The following is a 22,987-nucleotide window of genomic DNA, read 5'->3' as shown; positions in this document are numbered from 1 at the left end:
ACTAGAAATATATAAAGGCCAAGCTCGAAAAATAACGTTGGAAGCAGAAAACGTATCTATGTTTTACCCAGTGCAATGGATAATTGAATCGGCAATGATTTTTGAACCATCTTCAAAGACAACAGTTCCATCTTCATCTAAATAAGCTACCTGCATTAGAAATATTACTATAAGGACCTGTGAAAACTACATGTTTAGTCCGAACTCAAGTTTGTAGAATAATTAGGAAACAAGGAAATAGTGTCATAGATAAATAGCCTTACTAATTTGAAATATCTATGTGGCATGACATCTTACATCAATCTATTATGTTTAAGCTATAAACTTACTGTTGGATGAAGGTGCACATCAAGGCGGTGCAAATCAATGTGAACACCAACATCTTTTTCATATTTTGAGTATGTCGATCGTATAGACATATGAACTTCCTTTGCCACCATCTTTAGTTCCGATGAGATATCAATTGCACTTGATGAAGACCCAATAATAACCACAACCTTTCATAACAGGCATGAAATAAAGTTAAATGAAAATAATATTAAGCAATGGCCATTTCCAATTAAGTTTGGTTTGGATTTATGGAATATAAGTTAAAGTAAACCCAATGGGAGAGAAATAAATAAACCATGTCAACAATTTTGTGAATTTATCACTTGTAATTCTTGACATTAATTTTGATTTCAGTTGCTTTCCACTGAAAATAGAACAAACCTCACATTTTACATTGTTAACATAGCATGTTAACTAGTTAGATGGCCAATACCATAAAATTCTTAAAAACCACATCTATATTAGAAATGTACAATGAAGTCCTAAAATTTCTTGTTGGTTTGTCAAATTGACTTTATAATTTCTTTATACTTTGAAAATTTGAAAGGAGATTTAACACAGAATAATTTTTATGTTACTAAAAAGATGAAAGAACTCACATTAATCATGCCTCAAGAGTGAGATCTACAAAAAGTGTGGCCAGATTTTGTAATGTACCCAATATTTTACAGTGACGCTAAAAAATATCTTATGGATGAAAACCTATTCCTTTCCATGGAGTATTTGCAAGGTGGAAGACACTAATCAACCAAATTTATGAAGTCTTCCTCTAAAGACAAATTTACAATAGTAAATTTTTTGTAGAGCTGAGGTATTTGTTAACTATAACTTACCTGGAAAATAAGGTTATAGTTTTCAGAATATTATAATTTCTGTAGACCTTAGTTTGGCAATTATAATGTAAAGAGCTGTGGAGTAATTCATTTATAATGTTTGCAGTTAATTTGGAGAAACCATTCTATTATTTTGTGATATCCGTTTTTCGAAATAGAAATTAATAATAAATAAAATTAGTAAAAATTATAAATTTAAATAAATGATAATATATTATATTTATGAGACAATCATGATATCAATAGGTATAAGAATGTTTTTGTAACAAGTCACTATACCAAGCTGATTACTTGTTATGCTGGTGCAAATTGTCATGCCCTGTAATATTCCCATTCTAGAAGTGGAGATAGCCAAATTAGTAAACAATTATTAAGTGTAAATTAAAGATTTGAACTTATTGTTAAAAGGGAACAAGCAAGTTAGGATCATTACAGTATATTAACTTCAGTAGATCAACGACAAGCATAATGTGTGAAGGAATAACGTAGATGGAAAGTCAATATGAATAATTGTTATATGGACAACAGCAATAAAGTAAAGAAGTATATTGACTCTATGAAGACATGGAGAAGATTGACAGAGATACAGCAGTAACAACAACAGGAATGGATGTGCATCTTCCATAAGGAACATAGTTACAATCAGAGCCTTGAATCTAAGAAAATGGCATCAGATATGCTTCCACCACTCAGATACAAATATTAGATTTATCTCTCATTCAAACATCATCGAATACATATCATTCAATAAAACAGAGTTGAAACTGACATATTTAAGAAAGACATTAGTATGGATATCAAGATATATCAATAGTAAATAGAATGATCAATATATAATGGAACTGGACCATGAAAGAATCAGAATTATAAATATACATACATGAGAGATCTAATATATAGATAGATAGATAGATAGATCTGCACTATATAACTGAATTATATATCCAAATGTTCAAATACATATATTAGAATGATCTTCAACATGGCATTGTTAATAAGTATGGCTATGCCTCATTCAAACATCATGGAATACATATCATTCATAAAAAAGGATTTGAAACTGACATATTTGAGAAAGACATTAGTATGGATCTCAAGATATATCAATACTGAATAGAATGAACAATATGTAGTGGAATTGGAACATGGAAGGATCGGAGTTATAAATATTCATACATGAGAGATCTTATATATATATATATATATATATATATATATCAAAAATATATAACTGAATTATATATTGGAATGTTCAAATACATAGATTTGAAATGATCTTCAACACAACATTGTTAATAAGTATGGCTCTCTTTAATATATTTTAAATGTAAACCAATATTGAATCTCATTATGGATGGCAGGGGAAGGTGTAGGTAAGACGGTATAAAGCTTCCATCTAAGTAGGCCACCTTGGTGGATGTCAAAGTCCTGCCATCAGGGCCAAGAGGGTCAAAGTCCCACTCTTGGGCTTGGATTGGACGAGCTAAGAACCCCACTCCAATCTTCCTCCGGTTCCTAATATGATGAGTAAACTATAGGAAATGTAGATATGATAGCATAAGATTTTCATCTAAGTAGGCCACCTTGATGGATGTCATGGATGTCAAAGTCTTGCCACTAGGACCAATAGGGTTCAAGTACCACTTTTGGACTTATATTGCATGAGTTGAAAGCCCCACTGCAATCTCCCTACCATTCCTAAGAGATGAAGCATAGATCGGAAGCAAGACAAGCATTGCACAATGTAGGCCACCTCATGTAGATGTCAATGTCCTGCCACCGAGGCCAAGGGGGCTAAAGTTCCACTCTTGGGCTTAGTATGGGGTTGGCTTGGCCAACCCTATCACGACTCAAACCTTATGTTCAAAGTTTGTTCAATAGCATAAAGAGATTGCATTTAAGAGCTTAAATTAGTCTATATAGATATATGTATACAATGGTGTTCCCTATGTGATTGCAAGGTCTATGATCAAGAGTGTCAAGTCAATATAATTTTTTGGTTTAATCTAGAAGGGGACATTACATTTTTTTTGAGGTGAAAATCTGAGGCTTGAGATGTGGTATTATTTACAATATCCTTCAAAACAATAGTCTTGCGTCATACTAGTTTAATATATAATTTATTTGTTATTAATTATCTATTGTTATCTTCAAACAAAAAAGAAGAATAAGTTTGAAGTTTGCAATCTAATACCTGATTGGAAAATGGTTTGGGAACTCGATAGTTTATGCTATGGATTTGCTTTCCTGGCCATTTCTGTGCACCTGAAACATAGACAAAATTAGATTGTCAGCAAGAGGAACACTATAATTTGTCAGCCTAGGGCTGAAGATAGATCGCCTACATGGAAAGAATAATAAAAAGTAAATCATTAGAGACTTTCGTATTTCCGCTAGTAGTTTTTGTAGATCGATTTGTTCACAATTAATAATCAAGTCAGCCCTATGTATTTGTTGTTAAGGAAAATGAGATCAGAGGTAGAACTTTATTCTTTAAATTATGTTCACATTTGACTGCTCTAATTCTGATACTTATCACAATGAGGATATAACTAGATCATTCAAGAAATGAATATTGATATCTTTCTTGTATTTGAATCCTTCAATGAATAATGCTGATGCTTTCTTCTTTTAATTGCAGGTGGATATAAGTATGCAGATCGCTGGTAATAGCATGTGTTATTGATGTGTTTCCAAATGATCATGCCACTTTGTATATATAAGGATTGAGAGGCTGTGTCTCATGCAGAGGTATGACTCTATGTGCTCTTTGGGCATGTAGGACACGTAGGGTCATGTCTCTATATGAGACAACCCTTAACAATTATCCTTAATCATTAGTTAAGACCCATTATACTAAATCACATTCGGTGTTTCAAGAAATCCGATCATGATCAGTATCTAGCAATTCATAACTTCTGATCTTAATCAGTGATATAACATAATGAAGCAGCTCACAATAATAGTGAATAATGGAATCATATGCATACTGTGATATGATCGCTGCATATGTACAGAGTTTGAACAGATTGAATCAGTTTAATATAGTCAATTAGAATACTCTCATATACACACACACACGCGCGCGCGCGCGCGCGCGCGTGTATATTTATGAGAGTATCTGTAGTTCCTTTTGAGCAATAATCAAATAGAAGATATCCAACAGATGCTACAAATCTAACACTCCCGCTTAGCGAGGGAGGATATGACTGTCACAAAAACTAATGATCTAGATTTCATCAATCTAAGATTCAAATATTCATCAACACAATTATCTGATATTCGGCACATTCCGGGACAATAGCTAGGTATAGTCTATCAAATGTTGATCTTGATCTTAAGGCAATATAGAATCATGATCTCCGGCTCATTCCAGGACTAAGGTAGTCTATCATGATTTCATTGTTATGAATTCTGGTAAAGTCCAAAACAAGAAATATTCATATGACAAATGGATCAAGAGCTCAGAAAACAACACAAGTAGTACCATGATTTCCAACTCGTTCTGGGAAAACAATAAAAGTCAATCATGATACTTTTGTTATCATATTATCCGGCACATTCCGAGACAACAACTTAATGAAGTCTATGATGACAGGTCAATCTATTGTTAAGGTCGTCACCTTACAATAGAGACCTAGCATCTTATATAATGACAAATCATCATCTTTCCACAAATAAACACATTGGCACAATAGTCACTTGAATTTAAGAGAACATACATACATACATACATATATATATATTTCACAAAGGAACTAAGATTGTTAGTCTCAAGAGTGACAATAACAATTACAATTTTAGTATAGCAAGTTTTCCCTTGAAGTAAACCACTTTCACCTTTGCAAGAGGTTTGGTAAATATATCAGCAAACTACTCTTCAGTGCTGATATTTTTCAACTTGATGACACCCTTATCTACCATATCTCTGATGTAGTGAACATGTGTCTCTATATGTTTGGATCTATTGTGGAAGACTGGATTCACTGAGAGTTTGATTCAATTTTGATTATCACAATGGATGACTATAGGTTTTAGAGACTTTTCAAATAGCCCAAAAAGTAACTTCCTTAACCACACTGCTTCTCGAGCTTCCATGGATGCGGCTATGTACTCTACTTTGATGGAACCTAGAGCAATAGAAGATTGCTTCTTGCTAAACCAGGACATCATTGCAGAACTAAGACTAAAACAACATTCTGTAGTGCTCTTTCGATCAGTAGAACATCCGGCCCAATCAGAATTTGAATATCCATGATGCTGTAACTCAACTTTTTCATATTTCAGACCAAGTTCAATAATGCCTCGCAAGTACCTCAAAATGTGTTTTGCTGCCATGAGGTGAATCTTTTTAGGTTTGCACATAAACTAACTTAGTGCATTTGTGGCATAAAAAATATGAAGACGGGTCTTTACTAAGTACAGTAATGATCCAATTATATATCTATAATATGTAGGATCAACAGCCTCAGACTCATGTGCCTCAGTTTTGAGTTTATGGAGATTTGTCTCCATAGGTGTGGATAGTGGTTTGCAGTCCATAATGCCAAATTTGTTCAATATGTCAATGTTATTCTTCCCTTGGTTTAGGAAAATGTATTCTTCCTTTTGTCTTACTTCTAATCCCGAGAAGTAGTGTAGAAGACCTAAATCTTTCATTTCGAATTCAAATGAAGTCTTGCTTACATTTAACAATAAGATGGTCTTCACCTATTATCAGAAGATCATCAACATAGAGAACTAGTATTAACATATACCCTCTGATTTCTTGAAGTACATGTTAGGATCTGTGTCATTTCTTGAGTACCCTAATTTGATAAGATAGCTATCTATTCTCTCATACCATGCCCTAGGAGCTTGTTTAAGACCATATAGAGCTTTCTTCAATTTGCATACATGTGACTCTTTGTTATGGAAAACAAAACCTTCTGGTATCTAGCAATTCATAACTTCTGATCTTAATCAGTAATATAACATAATGAAGTGACTCATGATAATAGTGAATAATGGAATCATATTCATACTATGATATGATCTCTGCATATGTACAGTTTGAACAAATTGAATCAGTTTAATATTGTCAATTAAAATACCCTCATACAGATATATATATATATATATATATATACATGTGTATATTTATGAGAGTATATGTGGTTCCTTTTGAGCAATAATCAGATAGAAGATATCTGATAGATGCTACAAATCCACATTTGTACCAAATAGAACATTTGAAGGCACATTTGGATTAGAACTAAAAAATTAAAGATGGGAATGAAAGATAATGATAAAAATGAAAGAGATTCAAGGCATTCTAAATAGTACCATAGCTTAATACTCTTTGAGCTGCCATCCATCTTCATAAATTTATGCTTTGTCGTAATGACTAATGAGACACAACAATGTACATGTCTTGTTGTCATGTTTACATCAAGAGTTTGCATGATCCAATCAAGGACAGAGAACCTCCGAAGGAGATGTCCAATACTTGCAGCTAGAGATGCTACAACAGAAATGCCCAAACAAACAAATAGAAATGAGCACCAATGGCAGAAATAACACTAGATTATCATTAGTTTGGCGTGCGAATGCAGATATTACAGAAATTAACCTTATTCCCAATCAGCATTGTCAATATACAACTTCTAACAAGTCAAATACATTCAACACCCTCATCAAAATTAAGACAACCTCTACATACCCTACTTACCCCTAGTGGCTTCTATGAATCCTTCTCTACTAAACAAGAGCACTAGCTTACTTATCTAAAAGATCTCTAGCCACAAGTCGTCTTATTTGATCATTAAATCCCAAGATAAAGGATAAGTTTTACAAACAAATAGTTCAAGACCTAAATTCATAAGAACACTTCCAAAAGATACTTCATGTCATGCAGACACAAAAGAGGGTTGGTCATTCTTATAACAACATAGAACAATGTGCCATTAAGAATCACATGTTGTGAATCTTCATTGCCAACCACAATTCACCACCATAGCCGTTAGAATAGGTAAGCCAAAATAGGACTGGATCAAACTTAAGATAACTTCATCTAGAAACATCAGAAGAAGTTGTGAAGCTAGACATAAGATCTCCATGATGCCTAAACCACATCATTTTGATTGCATAAGATAACGAGCCAACTGGATTGATCGCTTGCCAAACAACAGGATAACATACTTCATGTCATGCAGACACACAAGAGGGTTGGTCATTCTTATAACAACATAGAACAATGTGCCATTAAGAATTGCACGTGAATCTTCGTTGCCAGCCACAATTCACCACCTTAGCTGTTAGAATAGTTAAGCCAAAATAGGACTGGATCAAACTTAAGATAACTTCATCTAGAAACATCAAAAGAAGTTGTGAAGCTAGACAAAAGGTCTCCATGATGCCTAAATCACACCATTTTGATTGCATAAGGTAACGAGCCAACTGGATTGATTGCTTGCCAAACAACAAAAAAACTGTCCAAGTGAACAGGAAACAAAAAACAGAAAGGAAAATATTTGTGGGTGATGCAAGATTGCCAACAACCTAGGATGCTCCTACATCCAACACCTCGGGTTACTTTAAAATGTTCCATAAGAGAAAATTATGAACATTTCACCAAGTTCAAAACATGGATCCCAAGCTCATTTTCATTGAAACCATTGAACTAATTTTGTCCCCTATCTCTATTGATGATGCATCTCTCACCTACATGATATATTTTTCTGCAAATGGCTACTCTTATTTCCTTCAAAGCTATCCTAATTATGCAAACATTCACACCATTTCATGTTTGTTATTGTTCTACTACAAGTTCCATGATTTCAATTCTAGATCTTCATTACCTAACAATCCTTATTGTGAATTGTCAATGGATGCTTCAATTGTTTAACTTCACTTTTGAAATTCTTCAACAAATTCTCCATCTCTGAATTTCTTACAAGATTTTTTTACTCGTTTGATACCACAATATTCTTTTCACCTCCCAGTTCTACTTCTTCAATCTAATTCTGTAACAGATTTTGAAAATCTTCCTTTAACAAGATCTTCAACAAATGTACAACCTCAAAAACCTTATCAATCACCCGTTGCAAATCCATCACAATTTGATCCAAATTAGTCTGATCTCCTAAGGTGTAAGTTCTCAACCTGCACAAGTTATTAGCTTCCATTCCTTACTCCTTCAAATGAAGTAAGGTGAATCTCACTATCCTTGACGATAGAAACTACATTCCTTCGACAAACATGAATAGCTCCAACATCATACTGTCAAGGTCTTCCTAACAAAACATGACAACCACTCATCTATAACATCACATAATACTTCATTCAAGTATAGACCAATATTAAACTTAACCCAACATTGTTCCTTAACCTTAACCATGTGATCATCTTGAAACCAATCTATCACATAAGGGCAAGGTAGCTTGAGTCTCCTAAGTCCAAGCTTTTGTACCATTTCCTCATATGCAAGGCTATCATTACTACCACCATCCACAATAAACTTACGACATTTGCCTTCTAATTTTCAAACAATTCTAAACAATTGCCTCCTCTAGACAAGATCTAGTTCCTTTCTACGCAACATGACTCTTCTGAACATCAGAGATCCTCCCATCTCAAGTCCATCTTCATTCTCAATAAGGTCTTCATTTGCTTGCTCCTCATGTGCCACAAGGTTCTTTTTTTCCTTTGCTTGAACCAAGTAATCCATGTGTCCAACATTACCAAATTTGGAACAAGTGCCCTTGAACTCTCTACTACTACTACCCCTTCCATGAATCTTTTGATCAGGTTCTTTAATTTCAAGTTTATCTTTGCTCTTATCACCAACTGGTTTATCCTTAACCCTAGTTATAACTTGCCTTCTTTTCAACTTATGTTCTACCTTCATAGCATATTGATAAGCATCTTCAACTATACTAAGCCTTAACATACTTGACTCATCCTAAATGTTAAGTCTTTACCCATTAACATACCTGGCAAACTTTCCTTAGATGTGTCTCGATGTCTAGATTAGATGGTCGTCGTAGAGAATTCTATGGTGTACTTTTTAACTATTAAATCCTTTTACTTCAAGTTTTGCAACTTCTAAAGAAAGTACAATTCATAATCTTCCAATATGAACTTGGATTTAATTCTAGAAACCATATCTCCCCATCTAGTGATCTTAGATTCTCCGTTATCTTCCCTATCTTTCTGTAAGTCTTTCCACCATAACATAGCATGACCCTTTAATTTAGTCTGTGCTAACCTAACCCTTTATGGATCATTAATGTCTTCAAGCTCAATGTAATGTTCTAGCTCATTAATCCAACCTATCAAATTGTCAAGATGTATAAACCAACAAAGTTAGAAATATCAAGTCTATCAGTCTTACCAATTTGTGTCATAGCCTTCAATGGTCTTTCTTCTTCTACAGAAATCCCCACTTCTATTTGTTCCAAATCTTCAGCATCCTCTTCAAATTCATGTTTAGTTTTAGGACATCTCCTAGCCCCAATTAGAGCATTTCGGATTTCAGCTCTCATCTCATTTCTAAATTCTTCCATCATCTTCTCTAATCTTCTAGGTTTCATCTTTCTAGGCAGCGTGTTTATAAAGATGCCAATCTTCAACTTCCTTAGGTTGGCAGTCTGAAGCGTTGATTGCCCTACTCTAGTCCAACAATCTATCAACACAAACAATCTACCTCAAACAACTAGGTCTGTTCAGTATCCAGAAAACTACCATTTTGACAACCAACCAATCTTCCTTGTGCAACCTTCAACAATTGTAGGTTAGAACCAATCTTTTTCCACCCTACAGCCAGGTTCACAAGCGTGACCTTCAATTATTCCAAGAAACCAACCCTTCTCTTGCCACCTTCCACTAACATCTAGTTGGTGTAGACCAAATCCTCAACTTTTACCACTAATAACAACAAGACTTAAGTTAGAGACTGGATTCCTAGTGCTTGTTCTTCTCTTGTAGAGAGCCCCAACCGGTTCTAACTTTTAATTCTGGTGGTTTGACATTTTATCAAACACTTAGCATGCAAGCTCCGATACCACTGTAATGAGCCCTAGTGGCTCACTCCTCACTATGCTATAGAAGTAATATTGTTTTCCTTGCTTTTTGAAAGTTCGTAATTTTTGCATTTTTGTACTTTTCGGATTACATGCTTTTTAGATTTTGAGAAAAATTAAGTCAATGCATAGAAATTGATGGCAATTCACACTCTTATAATTTTGCAAGCATATACATTGAATTTCACCTATATGAAGTGCACATTTATTAAATATCTGAAATGAATGGAACTTGGCAAAGATAAGCACATAAGTCTTTAATTGTGGCAGATGGAATTGATAGTTGATGCAAAAGTAATAAACGCTGCTTCCAAATTACTGTTTGCAGCCTTCTAAATGCCAAAGGCCACCCTTAATAACTGATCGCAGCTGTGAAAAGGAAGTTGCACTGCCTTTACTTTGATGCCACCTTCGTATAAAATGCAATGAAACCATAAAATCGGCTTGTGATAGCAGATTATCACCCAAATCTACGTGGCCGCTTCTAAACACCGATTGCCAGCAGCAATATTATCTCAAACCCTCATTAAAACACCTTACTAATTATCAAAATTGCTTTGCAACAATGACAAGATGACAAACACAATTCATCGGCATAAGATCCAAGTCAAAGTGCTGAAAGACATTAAAGAAAATTCACCATTTCCTCCAATTCAACGCCAAACCTTTGGAATTCATACTTTATCAAATAAACAATGCATAATATAATAGTTCGATCCTTGCAAGGCAATTGTATTTATAAGTTTTTAGCTCCAAAACCTTCACCTTCACTCTCAATGTCATGACTCTTCTCGAATACACTTTTCACTTAAATGTCTTTTGCTTTATACTTAGGCACATAGTTGAATAATATAATTTCTTAAATCTTTTAGCTCCAAAAACAACCTTTTTATCAATATCATGATATTCTGACATGCAAGGTCATTATTTCTTATGCCCAAGATTTAAAACTTTTTCAACCCAGTTCCAACGAGCTATGACACTAAGGTGACCAATATCCAATACTAGCAAAAATAGTAACCTTAGTGTATTTAATTAAATAATAATCATAATTCACCCTATTGACACATAAATTTTCAATCTCATTTTCCTTTACATTTTGTTCATTTAAAGTCTTGTTCCATTTTAAATTGCATATTAATTCAAATGTATGCATGATATATAGCACTTTTTCATGAGGATAGTTACTCCTGGTTATCTATGTAGGATGAAGGTTATCACCAAGAAAGCATCATTCATTATGTGTCCAATACATAAGAACCAACTTTCAATTGGGTAGCTTAAGCGTAACACTAAGAGAGACTATGTATCCTTACATTTGTTCAAGATTGAAACTCACTAAAACACCAATGGAGTCATCATTTATGATATTCTAAGGCAGAAGGATCAAAGGAAGCTTCATTTGAACAAGGACAATAAGGTTGGATGCTTCTGAAATGGCCAAATGGTGAAATAATCTTACATAAAACAAATAACATACGTCATGGAAAGTCAAGCCGATGAAGAAAACCAAAGGAGCATGTGGATAATATATACGGATGGAAGAACCAAAAGAAGAAACTCATCGAGGAAAAACAAGCCAATGATATCTAAACGAGCAAAAGAAATATGACATTGGGGAAACTTGCACCGAGGGACACTATTGGCAAGACTTACACTATTAGAGAAATGAAAATTTTCTTGCCAATACCAATGAGGTTATCGAGAAGACACCACCCAATGAAGAATCAATCATGTGAAAAATCTCTTCGACAAAGCTTGCACCGATGAAGTTCATCAGCATAGCATTAACTATATTGGACAAAACTATGGCAATATGGTATACTTAAGGTAGTTATGAGAAGGTGATCGGGAAAGCTTATACCAAGTGAACAAAATGAAGCATCGGGAAAAGTCACAACGATGAATCCATCGACAAAGCTAAGACTATTTGAAAAACTCATTTTGAATCACACCAGTCTTCGATAAGCTTATCAGAGTTTCCTACGGCAATATAGCACTAATCAACGTAGCTTATACTATCGGAGTAAGAGATCTTGAGTCCTCCTAACCCCCAATGGGATCAGTGGCAATACTAATATTAATAAATACACAAAAAGGTTATAACCCTATGTAATGTTGATAGGATGAAATGAACAGAACCACACAAATAATGTCATTGAGACCTATGTCGATAAAGAAAATGACATTGGATTAAGATACACCAATGAACATCTCATCGGTCTAACTTCCATTATCGGTGTAACACAAAGCAGTTTGCCCAATCCTTGATAGATACATTGGTATTACCTATACCAATTTCATGAAAACAAAAAAAAATTGGATAAGCTTTGGAGATGGCGCCAAACAGGGATAATATGTCGGGAAAACCTATACTGATAAGGAATTGTTATCGTGTCAATTTTATTTCCAAAGCATCTTGCAATTAATTTTCATATCAAGAGAACAAAATGGTATGTATGGACATTCATTCAATTCGCACAATATTAAAAGGAATATTTGGCCAATGATGCATACATTGTAGACAACTGGAATAAGTAATTAACAAGTACTGGTCTACATAAAAGCTAAAGAAGCATATGAGAACATAAATGGCTAGAAAATGAAGAAGACTCTAAAACATAGAGAAGTACGAAGAGAGCAGAAATGAGTTTTGTAGATAAGATTTGAAGTACCTACTAACACTTAATACACAGAGATTGGCTACAAAAAACAACTCAATGCAATCTACAACAAATAACGAATTCATAAATGAAACTTCCTTAAATGTTGTCATCCAATCTTGCTCTGATACCATGTTAGGTTTTGCCCACAAGATAGAGATAGATATCAATAAGAGAGAACTAAAACAGATACAATAAGTACTAGAAATTTCCCTAGGAAAACCCTTCAAGAAAAGGGGAAAACCCAACCACACAACAAAAGATCACTTTATTGATTATAAAATTCAAGTGTACAATGTCATTCGCTTGATATGATATATAACATATAGAGAGACTCTTCACATAACAACTAAAAAAGTCTCTTCAATTTCCCAAAACATGACTCTTTATATTCAAATACAACTCTTCGTATTTCCATGCCTTAATGCATGTTGTATGACACGTCTTTATATTTAATATTACAATTTATCATAAATGTCCTTTTCAGCTGAAGGTGACTATAATGGTATTAACACCCAAAGATAAAGATCTCTATCACAACTACAATCTCCAACACCCTAACATGGTTAAAAAGCTTGGTGAAGGAATTGTATTAGACATTACCTTGCCATTTAAGGATGGTTCTAAAATAATCCTGAGCAATGTTGTCCCCTGGCAGTGAGTAATCTGGATATGAAATGTTCAACCAACTTGTACATGACATATTTGATGAAACGTCTGAAAATTGATTCCAACTTTAAACAACACTTTCTCACATTGTCATGGAATAATCAGGTTTTGGGACTATCGACTCCATGCATGTACAAACCTATAGTAGTTTTGTTAGTGAAATAGGATCGACTATTTTGTAACTTGTAATAGCACTTGTGGAATTTTTATGTGTTTTCCAAGTTACTATATGAATGAATATATATGTGAAATAAAAAGGCATGTCTCTTGAAGAGACATGTCTCTTTAACATATTAATTTACATTAGTTATAGTTATAATACAAGTAATATACCCTCAATATATTTTAATTGTTATATAACTATATATATATCACTCTTAATATAAGTTAATTATTCCATATATAATATTTGTCATATATTATATATCTCATATATATAATATAATTTATCCAACAAAATTATAACATTAACACTCCCTCTTAATGAAGAAGGATAAAATACATAGATATTACACCATAGGTAATATTTCAAATTAATACATATAGAAAATCTTTGATCAAAAGATTTCTAGAATATGATATCATAAATATTGGCCTATCAGAATATCAACATATTATATTCACCAATTACTATTTGATATCATATTTGGTAACATAAGCATTGGCCTATCAGAATATCAATCAAATGATATTCACCAAATACTCTGAGTAATGGCCTATCAAAACATCAACTAAATGATATCCACCAAGTACTCAATGTGGTAATGGCCTATTAGAATATCAAGGCAAGATATACACCAAGTACCGAAAATATATCCATACAAATTAATGATATCAACTGCCTAGTTGTTGATTTATAAGATAAAGCCTTTACATGAAACAATTTCGCAAAAATGAATCATGCTACAAGTTATTGTAAGGATGTCACTTTACAACAACTTCTCCTAATAGAAGTGATAATCATTTAGAAGTTGTCACTTCTTCATGATGTACACAAGGGACAGGCTCATACATGTATGACATCAAAAGCTCGCATGAAGTCTCTACGAATACTATCATGTGGTGCTGTCACAAAATTCACCATAAAACATATTAGAGAATAAGGTTTCTCCCTCTTAGTTTGATATCAACTTTTCTGACCTCTTAGCACAAGGTTCTCTCTGATGAAGTATCAGACTTCCTCTGAATCTATTATCATCCTTCTAACCTCTTGGTAGCAAGTCATGTCATGCTTCCTAAGTTCAATGGTTATCCTAATAGCAGAAGGCCTTCTAGCCTACATATATGAGAATTTATCCCATGAATCATATTCCTTTAGCTGTTATAGTTTCTGACTAGTGTTGTATTCATCAACAAAGTCTACTCCTTCTGAACCAATAAAAGTTTGATTGAAGCATTTTTATTTTCTTCTCCCTCTCTTTCCCTAAGGTTGCCTCTAATGAACTGTCAGACTCCCTCTCATAATTTCAATCATCAAGGATATTTGCTTCAAGAAACTCACATTATCCAACCTAATCATCAAAGGATTCGTGAATCCTAAATCACAGCTTCTTTGAAGCTACTATCATAAGATTAAGTTTGCACAATATTTGGTAGCATGCCTAATGTACCAATCTTCTTTTCCTACAAGAACATCCTCAGAGACAAGGCAAAAGATCAAGGCAAATAGCTCTTTATAGGAATTATAGAAATACAAAATAAGAGAGAGACTACAATGAGTAGATATGTGCAATACCTGAGAATAATAAATACTTATCTACAATAATAATATAAGTTGCTCCAATGAAGGTCCATATGCATCAAATCAGGAAATGCCTCCATGTAAGAATTCATCAAATAAGGTTTTCTAGTCCCATATAAGGACAGTTCAATTGGAAATAGAACATTGGTTATCATTCCCCCATACAATGTTAGATTTCCACTCTTATATCATCAAGTAATTTTGCATCACATCACATATGGAAAACTTCTTTGTGTTCTTCTTTTTCTTCATTTCAAAGAATCATCCATGGAGAATTAAGAAAATAACAAGCGCATAATAAAGAAAATAACTCTTATATTATATGCATGGATAGTTAAGAGATTTCCTACAATATGTAAATAAATGTAATAATCAAGAGACAGAGAACTTATCTCATTATACAGGAGCAACTAGAACAAGCTTTCAACCCTTGCAGAGAATCACATCATAATCGTAATCAAAGTCCCTAAGGCCTCCCATAGAACTCAATAACTCATGTACTAAACAGTTAGTTTCTACAGTATTCATCTTCCTTCAGTAATTTATCTAAGACTTGATTATTCCCCTCAGACCTAATCACAAACTCATGATTGAGTGTCTTCTCTGATTTACTGGGGTTTCAGCTTATCTCACAAACACTTCTCAAGAATATTTGTTGAGCAAGCAAAGGAGCCAACTAAGAAGGAATGGACTCACATGTTTTTACTTTCTCTGTTGTGTAAATATTCAATGCCTTCCTCTATGATGAATGTGAACTTCTGACGATCACTCATGATCTCTCGATCAAATACATAAAGCATTGAAGAATTTGAAATGTAATTTCCTTCCTTATATTTGCGCTAAATGTTTGAGACCCACATGTATCCGCAAACAATTTATCCGACCAAGCTCCTCAATAAGCATTCAGTCAAGGAGAGAATATTTTCCTAGAGACAATGTGCTAGAGTATGTGATCTCTATCCTTCTGAATTACAAGTATCAATCAGAGCATATATATGAATACAGACTAGCAAAGATCAGAATTTGTCAATGATATATGAGCCAGTGCATTGAAGATAGGGATCTCCATTCCCTTCTGCTCTCTTACGAAGGGATGCTTCCCCTAGAAATGAAACTTCTTTCAACCATCAATTTATAGAATTTAATGAATCGCCACTATAACTATAGATAATAGCCTTAGCACCTTCTACTGTTGGCATTATGATAGCATGTAGATTTATATATTTGGGAAATGTCCAATCGACAATAGTTGGAAATGAAACATTTGTATTTCATTGCTCAAACCATAGTTATCCACATAATATGAATTAGTCTGCTTTGATATTGGTAAATGTTGATGGTAATGAAACCATTTCCTGAATAAAATACTTCTTCCTCAATTAGTTTAGTGATACTTATTTGTCATTTTTATTCATATGCAGCTGTGTATAAAGTGGAAGATTGCCAATAATCTTCTCCGTTATCGCAATTTGATTTCAAATGTATATTTAACTGCAAGGTAATTTATCAAATTTCCAATTCAAGCGTTCATCCAAAATATTTTTGATGCCTACATCACATTTTTCTATATAATTATATATGTACTCTTCAGGTCCCTTATTGGCCCTTATCGGCCATCTTCCATATTCTTTCATTTTCGATTCTTAATGTGTTGGCCACCGAAAATATATCTCTACGTACTTTGAAGATTCCATCTTAAAATAAAGATGCTACCACTTCTTTTATTTTAATTCCTACAATTTATCAACGACCCCTATTTAATTCCTACAACACTGCAAATTCTGTTCACTCCTACACTAGTCCAAAATTCCTCATTTTGACAGCTACGTGTAGTATGAACTGTAACTCCTCTCTTTGTGTTGACTTCATAAGAACCGCTCCAATACAACAAGAATGGTTGTTGGGTAATAAATGTCAAAGAGAATCATTCCAATTTACAAAAGACAAACTTGTTTGTTGTCGCAGGCTCCTAAAATATTACACAAGCACAATAATTTGAAAGGTTTCCATAGTTAAAGCAGAACCAACCCATATAAGATAATCTTCCACAACAATATTGGAGAGTTGGGATGAATTATTAAAGCTCCAACTATAATCTAATATTTGGCTCCAATATATATAGCCACATAAATCTTTCGAAAACATTCGCCCATCTTTCAACATTTATATAGATTGAGGCAACATCTGATCAATAAATTCCTCCCCAAAAGCATATGGCATCAATATATATTCTTCCTAGTAAAGACAAACTTCACTAGGATGTATTTTTTCGGTGGTTATACTCCGCATTTAACTTCTAGATATATTCTTCCAAAAAAAAATATTTATGCAAATATTTTGAGGTTTTTTTTTTTAAAAGAGGGGTAAACGCTTTGACCTGGAGCTATGAATCAGTGAGGCCACAAACGGGGGACCTCATCCCCATTAGATTTGAACCTTGATGACAAGGATAACAACTCAACAACTTAACCATCACAACATGCCACTATTGGCACAAATATTCTGAGTTGAGTATAAATATATTTCTTTGTTTTCTTTGATTTTGATAGAAATTTTAGAACAGCATATATCCATTACATATATTTGACAGTCCTAAATAAATTTTAGAACATTTTAGAAACCTCACAAGTCTAACAGAAGAACCTTCTCTGATACCATGTTAGTGAAATAGGATCTACTATTTTATAACTTGTAATAGCACTTGTGGAATTTTTTATTGTAATAGCACTATATGAATGAATATATATGTGAAATAAAGAGGCATGTCTCTTTAACATATTAATTTACATTACTTAAAACACAAGTAATATACCCTCAATCTATTATAATTGTTTTACATATATATATATATATATCACTCTTAATATAAGTTAATTATTCCATACATAATATTTGTCATATATTATATATCTCATATATATAATATTTGTCATATATATTATATATCTAATATTCCATATATAATATAATTTATCCGACAGAATTATAACATTAACAAGTTTTGACTCTCATTGATTATAAGAATGCCTGGCAACTATTTGCTATTATGTCATTTGGAAAATTAAACTCTAAAGCTAGTTTAGGTGTTATTTGTTGCTACATCATTATTGTAAAGCCTTGTGGAAGCTTGAATGAGCTGGTTTATTGAGGAATTTTGTAGAGCTTTGTTGTATTGTCATCCTACGAATGCCAAAATCTCAAGAAAAATCCCAGATTACATCCAACATGGAATATTCTTGGGAAGTTGTAAAGTCATTTGAGTCAAATATTGTAGAAGTTGTAAAATGCAACTTTTGAAAAGTTGTAAAAAGACAAAATGGGAAGTTGGATGGTCATAAGAGGAAGTTGAGTAATTGTAACTTCAAAATGAAGGTGTAAAGGCTATAAAAACATTTGTAATGGTCATTCATAGGCATGATGTAAAGATGGAGAAGGATTGGAAAGCATTGGAAGTATTTTCGTATCATATTTTCATTGTTTAAATCTATTGTTTGTTGTCTTGAAAGTTTTCCCTCTTGTTTTCAGGTCTTGTACGGCCATGTACAGCCTGGAAATAAGTGTATTTCTATTATGGTAGTTTAGTAAATTGAATAAGTTTTCCATTGCTTTTGGTTTGAGATGATTTCATACAGTATTGACAAAGTTATCAAAGTTCTGCACAAACTCTAATTCAAGGTGACCAGTTTTGGGAAAACAATCATAACTTTTTATTGCACTGTTGGATCTTGCTATGAATTGGAGAAATTATCTATAATTACCCATTCTACAATATGAAGGGTGCGATCGGCATTTTCATGAATGTATTAAGAATTATGATGACTGTTTATGACTGTAATTTGATGACCAGAACAGAGTTTATTTCAAATGTGTTAATGCCTCTATCATGTTGAAGACATTATGTTGATTATTGGAACTCTATGACTGATTTTGGGGTTCTTGAAGGGTTATGGTAGATGCTCTGCATCACTTGACATGAGATTATATGATTAAATCATACCATGTTTAAGCATTTCTTGGACACAATTGGGAAAGAGCACCATGCATGTATTTTTAAAGCTATGGGAACCATAAACGAGAGTGATACTCATTTACATCCTCTTATGCATATGTTGTTAGCAATCTCACGGTAAGAACAAGATGCCTTAAAAATAGCTTGTAAGCTGATCACCAAGGTGTTCAAACAATGTAGGCCAAAATTTGAGAAGTAAAAACAATGAAGAGCTAAAGAAGAATCAAAAGCAATGGAATTACAGGTTTCAAGATCTCCGGCAATGAGCAAAAAAAAAATGAGAAAAGAGCAGCTATGATTCAAAGGCTAGCATACTTGATCTCTTGACCACTTTTGTGAGAAGAACCAGGAAAAAGATCAGCTCAAGAAGTGTTGATTAGTGTTGAGGAAGTTGAGGACTCATTGGTTCAGCTTCAACATAATGAAGCTCCAACTTGCGAGGTGATGGAATCAACTATGATTGATGGTAAGGGATATGCAAGTCTCTTATTTGGAGACTTGGAGGCTAATTGAAAAACAGTGATCATAAGGTTGAAAATGTATTTCTCCACACAGATGAACAGACAATACATTTGGAGATGGGGAAAATCATGATAATGGAGCTAGTATTCAAGAATTAGAGCAAAATGATGTTACTATAGGGGTTGATTTGAAGGACCAATCAAAAATCCCATTTCTAGTTGATGATTTTGGAGCATACAATTTGGAGGATAAGTTAAAGGTATCAAATGAGATGATCATTGCAGCCTTAATGCATTTTGATAACACCCATTAAAATATTGAAGAAGCCTTGTGGGAAGTTAGTAGTGTTGAAAGGGAGAAGGCGAATGGAATCAATAGTGCATACCTTCACACTCTTAAGAGGGCTTTGGAAAGAATGAATTCAGACTACTTTAAGTTGCTCAAGGAAATCAGACTTCTATTGCAATCATTCACAAGGAAGATGAAATTAACTATAGAACGTTGGAGATGGTACAGATTGTTTAAGGAATCAATATTGTTCGTGAGCATGAAAGTAAGCAAGACGTTTTCACCATTTTCTATCTTGATGCAGCACATTATGCTAATGAAGACCATAAGGACCATCAAAAAGACAACAATGAGAACTCTGATTTTATAACAGCAGTTGTATCTTCGCAATGCCACATGGATAGAGATAACCAAGTGAAAATAATTCAGAGATTTCATTTGATGAGGATCTTCTCATTAATCGAGGTAATGATTTGGTTGATGGTATTCATAGTGAATCAAAAGATTAAGGTGCCTACTTATTGATTGGTGATTTTATCTTTATGCATACTCCAGTTGTCAGTGGTTGCTTCATTTGGTCTACTATTATTGATTTAGATTTGGTTCAATCTCTTAGCCAGTTGCAAATTGAGTCGTGGAGATGTCTCATCTTGAGGTACATACTTTATGAGATGATTACCCTTCTTGTACAAGGGCATAGCGAGAGTAATGTTATCTTCCATATTGCTAATCCAATTTATGACAGCGATACGTGGTGGACTTATGAGTTGAACTTCATGTATTTTCATGGTTTTGGTAGGGTGGTCTGTTTGTTAGACACCTACTTCTACTCGTAGGATCGATTTGATAGGCTGATTTGGGATCTAGGAGTTGACAGGACTAGTACTTTGAGGTTTTACACAGATACTCCCAAGGTAACGCAGCAGATAGGTGCAGTTAAGTTCTACAGATTGACTTGGGATCTAGGGATCTTATGATTAAGGAGTTGCATTTGGAACTTTACTTCATAGTGTGGCAGGATGTCATTGTCGATTGGGCTACAAAGTTACCTTCATATTGATATGGGATCCTGGCATTGGTTCATAGACTCATAATTGCTTGACATTCATCCTATCTGCCTTAACCAAGGAGCACATCCCATGACATACATCCTATCTGCCTTAACACCTATCGTTAATAATTGATTATATTGAAAACATACCCCGATATCAAATCATTCACAGATGACTGTTTGGAGGATAGCAAAGTATAATGGAGGCTTGAGAAAGTCACCTACCACGTAGTCACATGACCCGACATTGGATAGCTATGACATGAGGTTGGTGACGTAGAGTCTCGAGATGGTGATGAGGACATCATTCAAATTCAGAGAAAGGGCCCACAAAACTGAGTTAATATATCCGATCAGACATAATATTATACAAAGAAGAATTTATATATAATCATGGATTACTTTATATATTAATATATATTAGTATCTATACATATAATATATATATGTATATTAATATATATTTAATATATCTATATAATTATAAATGTCATTTAATCAAGGAGATGTCCTTTGGATTTACATTCTATGTTTTATCTAACCGACACTATAAAACATGAACACTCCCTCTTAGCTAGGGAGGATAACACGATTCATATACAATATGAATAACATGTTACCTCAACATAATATTGAAAATGGGTATTCTCATTTAACATTTGTGGTTTATGAAATGTCAACTCATTTGACATTCTAGAATGACAACTTGTTTGCCATTCTGGATTATTAGATGTCAACTCATTTGACATTCACTAAATCACTTTGAGTAATGGCCTCCCGAATATAGAGTTGCAAGATATTCACCAAGTAATGGCCTCATGAACATCAATTTGCATAGCATTCACCATGTACTCAAAAATGTTCATGAGGCATGTGCACGTGCATTCTCCTAATGCTTACCATATGAACATTCACTATATACAAAATTAAGTTATTGTAAAATCGTCACCTTTCAATAACTTCTACAAATACAAGTGATAATCATTTAGAAGTCGTCACTTCCTCATGATGTACACAGTGCCCGTATGAAATAACTTTTATTAATAAATAATTAATTAATAGAATAAATATCTTGAGACTCTTCTCATTAATTACAACATTCCAAGTTTACTTCGGAAGTGATCCAATTTTATTTTGCTAGAGGTTTAGTGAAAATAATAGGGAACACCCTCTTAATGTGGAATTTTAGAAGATTTATGATTTGAAGTTCTTTAGAACAAATCTTTCTCTAAAATCAAGTTTGAATTATTGCCTTTAGTGAAGGAGGCTTGTTGTTTGTTTCTGTCAGGACATCTTGCTGAAATGTGACTATATTTGTCACATCTAAAACATTGTACATAAGAAAGATCTTTTTGTTTCTTGAAAGGTGGTTTATCATTCTTCCCTCTTTTTCTTTTTAAGTTGGTGGTGAGAGCTTGAATGTCTTCATCTGTGGACTCCATGTCAATTCCTCTAGTTTTTTATTCCACTCTTCTTGAATGCAATCAGATTTTAATCGATCGAATTTGGGGAGTGTGGGACGAGTACCTATCCCTTGTCTAAAATTCTCCCATGAAAAAAGGTAGCCCATTTAATGATTCCATAATTAACTATTTGCTATCATAGTTGTGACCAACTATTAATAGTTGGTTTCTTAACTCTATTATCCTCATAAAGTATGAGATAATGGTCTCTCCTTTCTTCATCTTTATATTATTGAATTGATTTTTCAGAGTGACAATCCTACTAGTGTTGTTGATCTCAAACATATCTTCTAGAGCTTTGAACATATCATATGCAGAGTCTGATAATAGGTAGTAGAAGATCTTTTATTCCATCTACTAATAACTCCATAGCTTTGGCTTTCTCATTTTCCCATTCATCAGTCTTCTTAGTTTTA

General features: G+C 33.5%; 1 protein-coding gene across 10 annotated transcripts in view; it reads right to left on the bottom strand.

Annotated features, from left to right (window-relative positions):
- Window positions 1–22,987, bottom strand: part of LOC149565025 (flavin-containing monooxygenase FMO GS-OX-like 2) — a 92,413-nt gene that overhangs the window by 56,121 nt on the left and 13,305 nt on the right. For all 10 annotated transcript variants that reach the window (XR_016361992.1, XM_089818563.1, XM_089818562.1 and 7 more), the window contains exons 2-4: window positions 3,358–3,428; window positions 330–497; window positions 68–150 (exon numbers count right to left, since the gene is read on the bottom strand). Coding sequence is in view for 9 of the 10 variants with exons in the window: in XM_089818563.1 (XP_089674689.1) it covers window positions 68–150; window positions 330–497; window positions 3,358–3,428 (322 nt within the window). In the remaining variant the exon portion in view is untranslated. The remainder of the gene's footprint in view (window positions 1–67; window positions 151–329; window positions 498–3,357; window positions 3,429–22,987) is intronic.

Source organism: Cupressus sempervirens, chromosome 3 (genome assembly GCF_028749045.1).
Source record: "Cupressus sempervirens isolate cs-2001-9-10 chromosome 3, ASM2874904v1, whole genome shotgun sequence".
Lineage (NCBI taxonomy): Eukaryota > Viridiplantae > Streptophyta > Pinopsida > Cupressales > Cupressaceae > Cupressus > Cupressus sempervirens.
Note: the sequence above shows the minus strand (reverse complement) of the source record. Positions and strands in the feature narration are given on the sequence as shown.